Source organism: Arachis hypogaea, chromosome 17, assembly GCF_003086295.3.
Source record: "Arachis hypogaea cultivar Tifrunner chromosome 17, arahy.Tifrunner.gnm2.J5K5, whole genome shotgun sequence".
Taxonomy (NCBI): Eukaryota; Viridiplantae; Streptophyta; class Magnoliopsida; order Fabales; family Fabaceae; genus Arachis; species Arachis hypogaea.
Window position 1 is genome coordinate 86,274,014 of NC_092052.1, and position 8,854 is coordinate 86,282,867.

At 30.3% G+C, this 8,854-nt stretch overlaps 2 protein-coding genes across 4 annotated transcripts; both read right to left on the reverse strand.

Moving 5' to 3' along the window:
- Window positions 1-399: 399 nt before the first annotated feature.
- On the reverse strand, window positions 400-7,003 carry LOC112766671 (uncharacterized). 3 transcript variants are annotated; one of them, XM_025812569.3, is made up of 5 exons: window positions 6,866-7,003; window positions 1,952-4,226; window positions 1,552-1,848; window positions 1,361-1,460; window positions 400-1,268 (listed from the first exon to the last, which is right to left on the reverse strand). In XM_025812569.3, the coding sequence occupies exons 2-5, from the start codon at window positions 4,222-4,224 to the stop codon at window positions 498-500; spliced, it is 3,441 nt and encodes a 1,146-aa protein (XP_025668354.2). In that variant the 5' UTR covers window positions 4,225-4,226; window positions 6,866-7,003; the 3' UTR covers window positions 400-497. The 3 variants fall into 3 exon arrangements, with proteins under 3 accessions (XP_025668354.2, XP_072079067.1, XP_072079066.1); XM_072222966.1 differs by lacking the exon at window positions 6,866-7,003 and having other exon boundaries at window positions 1,552-1,621; window positions 1,754-1,848; window positions 1,952-4,374; XM_072222965.1 differs by lacking the exon at window positions 6,866-7,003 and having other exon boundaries at window positions 1,952-4,374.
- An 841-nt stretch (window positions 7,004-7,844) lies between these two features.
- On the reverse strand, window positions 7,845-8,480 carry LOC140180648 (uncharacterized). The gene has a single exon (XM_072221906.1). It carries the CDS (start codon window positions 8,478-8,480, stop codon window positions 7,845-7,847), a length of 636 nt encoding a protein of 211 aa, XP_072078007.1.
- Between the last annotated feature and the right edge of the window lie 374 nt (window positions 8,481-8,854).

Below are 8,854 nucleotides of genomic sequence, written 5' to 3' on the forward strand. Positions count from 1 at the left end.
ATACAAATTGTTATATACCATCTTATATTTAATTTTGATTTTTTTTAGTTACCTCATATTATTTTTTAATTTATTCTTTTAATTATTTACGTTATAATCATTCAAAATTTAATTTTTTAACAAATTTAAGATAAAGTGTATCTAAAAGAATTACATATATAAAAATCTTAAAAATAAATTAGAGGAGTGCTAGGGGTCCAGCAAATTTTGTGATTTGTAGCCATCAGTAGTGTTTTTAATGGTGTGAGATTACATCTAATGGTGGAGAATTACTCATTTTTTATTATGGTTAAATTGCTGGCCAAATTTTAATAAAAGTGCTGGCCCCTAGACTTTCTCAATAAATTATATCCAATCTTCTAAAAAATAGTCAAAATAAAATACAATAAAAAAATCACGTAAAATAAAAAAGTCATATACTTTTTCATAACATTAAGGTATATTAAAAATTTAAAAAAAAATACAAATAAATACATTTCTTAGTGGACTTTTTCATACTATTCATTTTGATCTTCATCCTCATTGTTCTCGTCGTCGTCGTTCTCGTCCTCGTTCTCATCCTCATCCATGTCTTCGTCCTCATCCCCAAGTAGCTCATCATCATCATCATCATCATCATCATCATTATCTTCTTCTTCTTCTTCTTCTTCTTCTTCTTCATATCTTGTACTATTAGTATCCAGTAAATCAACAATAATGTCAATATCATTTGAGATATGATTGTTAGATTGATTTGTGTCATCTTCTTGATATGCAAAATCCTCCGTTGTTTCAATCTCAATCTCACCTCTTGCTTTAGTCTTGAATATAAACCACCATTCTGCTTTTTCTCTGGTGTTGCTCATTGGATGAGGTGCAAAATATACTTGAATTGCTTTATGTGCAATGATAAACGGATCATATTTAACATATCGTCGATTCTTTCGAATCTGTATGATTCCATACTCTTTGTTTACTTTTGTTCCTTTGCCGATCGTGGGATCAAACCATTCACATTTAAATAGTACAACTCTTTTTAGTGGTAGCCCAGTATACTCAACTTGAATAATTTCATCAAGCTGGCCATAGAAGTCATTTTCATATTCACCATAACCTGTGCCTTTGACACATATTCCATAATTCTGAGTTGACTTTCCACTCGAGTGAGATCTTGTGTGAAACTTGAAGCCATTGACTTTGTAGATAGGCCAACATTTAACAATTCTCAAAGGACCCCATGCCAAAGAATGAATATTCGAATCTGTCACATTATTTAAAGGATCATGAACCTGTATTAAATAAGAACCAATAAGTTAGAATATAATATGTCATCTACCAAAAAATGTGTGTACAATAAGATTATCAAATCATGTTGACTTACATAATTTTTAAACCATTCTGCAAAATCCGCTTCAATAAATTGATCAACTTGTTCATCACTTAAAGTAATATGATCTTGGCGTATGAAGTCCACAAAGATCCTATAGTACATAAATTTCAAATAAATTAAAATTATTAATATCAGAAAATATTATTAATAGTAAGAATATATATAGGAAGATAAATACTCACTCAATATATGGCTTAATTTCATCACAGTTTATTAGTATATGATTCATGGCTGCACTGAATTCTTTGTCATCTAAATAACGAGTTTTGCATTCATCAGCCAAACAACCAGGCAAATTAAAAATAGACAAATTTTGCTCAATTGAATCATCACTTTCATCATTTTGCTTTGCGTTGATGCTAGTTTGGTTAAAATAGTACTCACAAAAGTGAGAAATCTCCTCAATTAGGTATGATTCAACGATAGATCCTTCAACATGTGCTTTGTTCTTGACCTTTTTCTTAAGATGATGGAGAAACCTATCATGAAAAAATTCATAACAAAAATCAAATAAAAAATAATTGGCTTCATAAAACAGTAAAAAGAAATTTGAGAATAAATATAGAGGTGTGACTAAGGTACCTCTCAAAAGGATACATCCATCTATATTGCACAGGACCACCGAGCAATGCTTCGAATGGCAAATGAATAGGTAGATGTTCCATTGAGTCAAAAAATCCAGGAGGAAAAATACGTTCTAATTTGCATAGCACAATTGGAATATTTTCTTCAAGCTTATTGAGAACATCTTCTCGTAACGATGTTGAGCATAAATCTCGAAAAAATTGACTTAACTCTGTTATTGGCTTCCATATCTGCTCTGGCAATGAACTAAAAGCGATTGGGAGTAAACGTTCCATAAATATATGACAATCATGACTTTTCATTCCATATAACTTGCCCTCTTTCATGTCAACACATCTCCCTAAATTTGAAACATATCCATCAGGCATCCTTAACTCTTTCACCCATTCACATATTGCCCTCTTTTGCTGGAGGGTAAATGTGTAGTTTGCTTTGGGTTTTATAATTTTACCTCCACTTTGTACTGGCAGTTCTAAACTTTTTCGCTTGCAGTATAATGACAGATCCATTCTAGCCTTTGCATTATCTTTAGTCTTCTCTTTAATGTCCATGACAGTATTGAATATATTATCAAATACATTCTTCTCAATATGCATTACATCAAGGTTATGACGGATTAAATTATGACGCCAATAAGGCAAATCCCAAAATATGCTTCTTTTGGTCCAATTATGCATACTTCCATATCCTTCTATCTCAAGTTGCTCAACATCACTTATCTTATCATAATTCTGAACTATATCCCATATTTGCTCTCCAGTCAATCTTGGCGGAGGTTCTGATCTTTCAATTCTATTCTTATAGAATGCATCCTTGTTTCTTCTAAACATGTGATTATCTGGCAAGAATTGTCTGTGGCAATCAAACCATGATGGCTTTCCCCCATTTTTTAATTGGAATGCCTTTGTTCGTTCCATACAGTATGGGCATGCTAGCCTGCCTGCTATCATCCATCCAGATAACATTCCATATGCAGGAAAATCATTAATAGTCCACAACAATGCAGCTCGCATTACAAAATTTGACTTGGAATGAATATCATAAGTTAAAACGCCATCTTCCCATAGTAGTTTTAGCTCATCAATCAAGGGCTGCAGGTATACATCAATCCTAGTTTTGGGATTACGAGGACCAGGGATAATCATGGATAAAAACATGTAAGGAGTTTTCATGCACATAGAAGGAGGCAGGTTATAAGGAGTGACAATTATTGGCCAACATGAATATTGTTTACCAGATTGACCAAAAGGGGTGAATCCATCAGCACATAATCCTAGTCTGACATTGCGTGGTTCTTGAGAAAATTGTGGATGTTTTCTATCAAAATACTTCCATGCTTTTGAATCCGATGGATGCTCAATAACTCCTTTAAACTCGTGATCAAAATGGCATCGCATGTGAGGTGCTGTGTTCATTGAAGCATAAAGTCTTCTTAAACGAGGTATAAGCGGTAAATAGTGCATTCGTTTCAAAGGCACTGATTTACCCTTTTTACCTATCTTGTACCTTGGAGAATGACAAAATTTACATTCCTTTCTTGGTATATCATCCTCCTTGTAATACAGCATACAACCATTAATGCAACAATCAATTTTATTGCTTTCCATGCCAAGTTTTGATACTAACTTCTTTGCTTCATAAAAACTGGAGACAAGTAAGTTATCCTTCGGCATCACTTCTTTCATAGCTTTCACGAAATCATCAAAGATCTGTTGAGATACATTCCCTTTAGCTTTTATACTCAACATTTTAACTGCCATTGATAATTCTGAATGATCCATACATCCCTCAAATAATGGGCGCTGAGCAGACTGTAATAAATCATAAAATTTTTTAGCTTCTGCATTCGGAGGCTCCTCCATGTGTTCTTCAAATTGACTCATCAATTCTGGTCCAGCAGCATCGACCACCATAGATTCATACGAATTTCTTATTGGCACATTAGCATGCGGAGAAGAACATGTACCTTCTTGATTATCATGATCTACATTCAAGTGCAAAGGACTCTCTCCATGTGAATCCCAACACCAGTATCTTGGCATGAAACCATATTTATATAAATCTAGTAAAACCTCATCCGGAGTTAAAAAAATCTTATTTTTATGTTTGTTGCAAGGACATCTAAGTACACCACCTTCGAGTACAAATTGAGGTTGTTTTTTAACTGTATCAATAAAATGTCGAACACCATTGACAAATTCCTGTCGTAATCCTCCTCGGTTTGGTAAATTTCTATTGTACATCCACTTTCGTTGTTCTGGAATTTCCATATCTACATATAAAGTATATTAAAAATTAGATTACTTAAATAATATTTTTATGAGATAATCAACTATGAGTATAATTAATTTCATGTTACAAAATTATAATATTATATTTTGATAAATATACATCAGTGAACATAAAAAAATTCTAAAAAAACTATCTATACTATGAATAAGAAAAATTAATTAAAAATTGATAAAAAAATCAAAACTTAACAAAGAATATTGACAATGATATTATCAAAACTAATTTATAATGTAGTGTTTCGATCCAGCAAATAAATTGATTTTTAACATATAAAAAAATTAATTTTAGCCTCTCTTCAGTCTTTTTCTTCTAACCGTAAAGTAGTGCATAAACCAAGTACTAAAAAAAAGTTGTATTTTTTTAAAACTTAATTATATTTATTTATTTTTCATAAATTTGATATAATTAAAAATGTGACAAAAAATTTATACTAAAATTAGAATAAAAATAAGCTTGCAAAATATATTATCTATTAAAAGACTAATATTTTTCAAATTAAACAGTAGAAATGATAAATTTTGGTATCCCAATAAAATAATTTATACATATAATCTCTCAATTACATTCTCTTTTTATAATCATTTACAAAATAAATATGAAAAATAGTTATTAAATATTTTCAATAAAATAATGACATATATAAAATATACGTATAGAATTATTGCTATTAACAATGTGCAAATGTTATTTTTTGGAAAAAAATCACATAGTAAAAAGAAAAAATATAAAGATATAAACAATGTTTTCTTTTTTTTTTTCTCAGTAAAATGTTATCTCAATAATATTCTTAATATTATATTAAATGAAATATAAATAGTTTTTTACGGTGACAAGAAGGCATAATATATACAATTATAGCCTTCACTAAATGAGCTTGAAAGAGCCGTTAAATGTTTAAGTGTGTGTTTGAATTGTAATTTGTCAAACTGGAATTTGAATAAAATCAATTTTGAATAAAAGTAAGTTTGTGTCAACATAATTTATAGTTGAAAACTTTCTAGTTTCTACACTTAGAGTGTGTTTGTGAAACACATTTAGGTTGTTGCTAGTTATTATTGATTTTTTCATAATTTTTTTTAAATAAATACTGAGAATATTAAAACAATTATTCTAATTTTTGTACATTGTTTACTATTTTAATTTTTTATAATATGTATTATTGTTCCTATTAAAAATGATAAATTAAAATTAAAATTAATTATAAATAATAATAAAAATATAACTTGTAAAAAATTAGAACCTAAAATAATAAAAAAAATATGATTATTAAGAGTACTAAAAAAGAATACTAAAATATGTTATTTTATATATTATTTTTAATTTAATAAATAAATATTAATTTTTACTATAAAAAAATACTAAAAAAGTTATCAATTTTTATATGTTATTTTTAATTTCATAAACAAATATTAATTTTTATTATAACAATAAAAAACTATAATATACCAAAATAGAGTACTATAAAAAATACTATATAAAAAATATTAAAAAAGATTAAATATATTTAAAAAATAATACTATAATTTAATATTATATTTTTTTAGTAATTAATTAATTATTTATCTAGAAGTGATTTTAACTAATATTATCCAAACAATATTTATTTTATCAAAATCAATTTTAGTAAAAATTGCCACACATAAATTATGTTGGCACAAACTCACTTCTACCCAAAATCAATTCTACAAAATCAATTCCATTCAAACTCCAGTTTGCTCAACGTAAATCCAAACACACACTTAGGATATGTTTAGCAAGCACGTTGAAAGAGGAAAAGCACATTACAACTTCTTGAAAGAGGAAAAGCACATTACAACTTTTTAATAGTAAAAAATCATAGTAATGAACATTAAATCACATAATGATAGTTATTAAAAAAATTTACCTCTATATAATTTTTTTCAAGAGAACTCTTTAGCACATTAATATAAAATTATATAAATAATGTAAAAAAATTGGAGAAAAAATTACTTATCTAAAAATCTTTGGTACGGATTGTGAAATGAATTGGAAATTTGTGAGCTAAAACAGTTGTTAGATTGGATATGTACCTAGCAAGGATATTCCAGTGCTCAAATTAAGATGGATTTATAAAGTATATGTGTGTGAAATAAAGAATGTAACTAAAGAATCTCTGACTTATATAATTCGAGGCAGTTATCTCATCTTATCTATCTTATCTTTTTTTTGGTGACTATCTATCTTATCTAGTAATATAAAAAAAAACAAAAATTTCAAATATTAATTTTATTAAATATTTATCTTTTCAGATTATTATATAACAAAAATTTAAGAACATAATTTAATTTAAATATTTTAAAATTATTATTAGATATATTTTTTTTAAAATATCTATCTTTTAGATATCAATATTCTATTCTATAACTTATTGAATATATTTTTGTTGTAATTTTATCTTTTTTAATTTGATATTAAAAATTAGATATAATTTTAATTTTAAAAAATTTGTTATACATAGTTATTTCAATGCCACTTATTAAATTTCACTTTGCGCCAAAATTTGTTTTTTTTTTTATCAAAACCGCCTTCTTTTAGTTTCAGGGGATTAGTTTTTGAGTGCCTTCTCCCAGTCCCTCGTATTATAGCTACTTAGGTTACCTTGTCAAAAACCAAACCTTGTTTCAGAACTTTCTTTTGGTTTCACTGTTTCCTGGTCAGTTCTTCATCTCCTTCTCCCTCCTCCTGCGTGCTCTGCCTCCGGACTGTGGTTGCCGCTCGTGCTTCGTGATTCTTCTGCGTGCTCTGCTTCTGTCTGTGCGTTGCCGCTCGTGCTTGGCCGCTCGTGCTCTGCCTCCTGTCTCAGGTCTCAGACATCCACCACTCCAACCTCCAATCTCGCACCTCAGACCACCTCCACCATCATCAATCGCACTCCCAGTTACCAGCCTTCACTTGCGAACAACCGCCCAGCCTCCTGCATGTGTTTGCCTCCGCCGGTCTCAGAACCTGCGCCCCTGCCAGCCTCAGACACCACCCCTTCGCTTGATTGTTCGTGCCTCCTCTTCTTTTTGTGCGTCTTCTGCAAGGTTCTAATTTTTGTGAGTAGTGTTTCTTTCTCAGCTTTGTTCATTGATAATTTTCTTTCTTCATTGTTAATTTGATTGTTAAGGGAAGCTTTATGTTAGATATAAAACATTAGGTATTTTGGTTGAACATATAAAATTGTATTGGTAGGGCTGTACTTTTGATATGTTTGCAGAACATGTTGCCTTAGAGATAAGAATTGCAATTGAAAACAGAACTGAGATAGATGACTCTATACAGTTCACTAAGTGGAAAGAAAAGAACATTTATAAAATTTATGAAGATGCACCCATCTTCATATATAGATGACTCAAATTTTGACTTAACTGATGGGATTTTAAAGTTCCTCCTATTACTACGCTTGCTAGCATTGCTCTTCTGCCTTGATACTTTGATTTTATCTATACCAAAATAAAGTCAAAGGTAAAAGTTAACTGCTTAAAGATACGAAAGTAATTGGTAGTTTATTGTTTTGGATTCTAATTTTAGTTTGTTATAATTTTTTATTTTATAATTTTTGTTTTGGATAATATACAAGGAAAGTAATTTCAAGTTAACTAGGCCTTATCACTTTGCTCACCTTGCATTCATTAGCCTTGAAAGTATTAATGGACATTATCTTAAGCTTTGGACAATATTCCAAATAAAACTTATGCAGAGATGGCCATGCTGCTCTGTAACACTGGGGAAAAATGCCAATCATGTTCCAATTATCAGTAAGTCGAAGCACCTGAAGCGCAGGAAACTCAATGTTGATTCCATTTTGATGACTTGTATCACCATCTGAGCTGCATTCTCCAATCACATATTTCAACTCACCACAATAATCTATATCCAAAGACTCCAATTGCACAAGGCCTTGAGAAAAAGTAACTGGGATTACATATTCTAGCATTTGGCACCCCATAATATGAAGTTTTTTCAATTTTGAGAAGATCACCCTATGATCCTGTCCACTTATCTCCTCATCTTCAAGTATATGCTTCAGTTCATCACATGAAAATATATCTAGCTTTTCCAACTGTTGCAGGCCTCGAGCAATCGCAGGTGTGAAGAGACGCGTTTTCAGTGGACATTTGCTTATATATCGATGCTCTAGCTTCTCAAAAAGGCCACTAGGAGGCACACCATGGTATAAAGCTCCACTTGATCTCATCGGAATCACATAACCAAAGCTGAATCCAGCCATAATCCATAAATCCTTCTCTTTCAATTTGGAATATATCAGGTGTGATATTTTGTGCACCTCCAACAATATTTGCTAGAAGCAGAACCTTTGCTTTCTCTGCCAACGCCACAGCTGATGCATATGATGTATCAAAACAGCTAAGAATTAAGGTTCTACGACAGCTAAGGATTTTATCTCCATGACCCTTAAATTTGTGTCCTAGTTGTATATGGTACCTTGCCAATGCTTGAGGGACTCTAAAATTTCTGAAGAATTCAGTTTGGCCTCCATTACCATTGTCCCAAAAAATCTATTTCATTTTAATAGAAATGATATTTTTGAAAATGATATAAAAAATTATTTTAAGCGCCCGTTCTTCTTCGACGTTCCACTTC

Excerpts from the sequence above, each read along its gene's own strand:
- LOC140180648 (XM_072221906.1), bottom strand. The coding sequence starts at position 8,480 with ATGGCTGGATTCAGCTTTGGTTATGTGATTCCGATGAGATCAAGTGGA.
- LOC112766671 (XM_025812569.3), bottom strand. The coding sequence starts at position 4,224 with ATGGAAATTCCAGAACAACGAAAGTGGATGTACAATAGAAATTTACCA. Across the intron at positions 1,461-1,551 it reads GAAATTAAGCCATATATTGA|GATCTTTGTGGACTTCATAC; the intron begins GTGAGTATTTAT and ends TATGTACTATAG. Across the intron at positions 1,269-1,360 it reads CAGAATGGTTTAAAAATTAT|GTTCATGATCCTTTAAATAA; the intron begins GTAAGTCAACAT and ends TATTTAATACAG.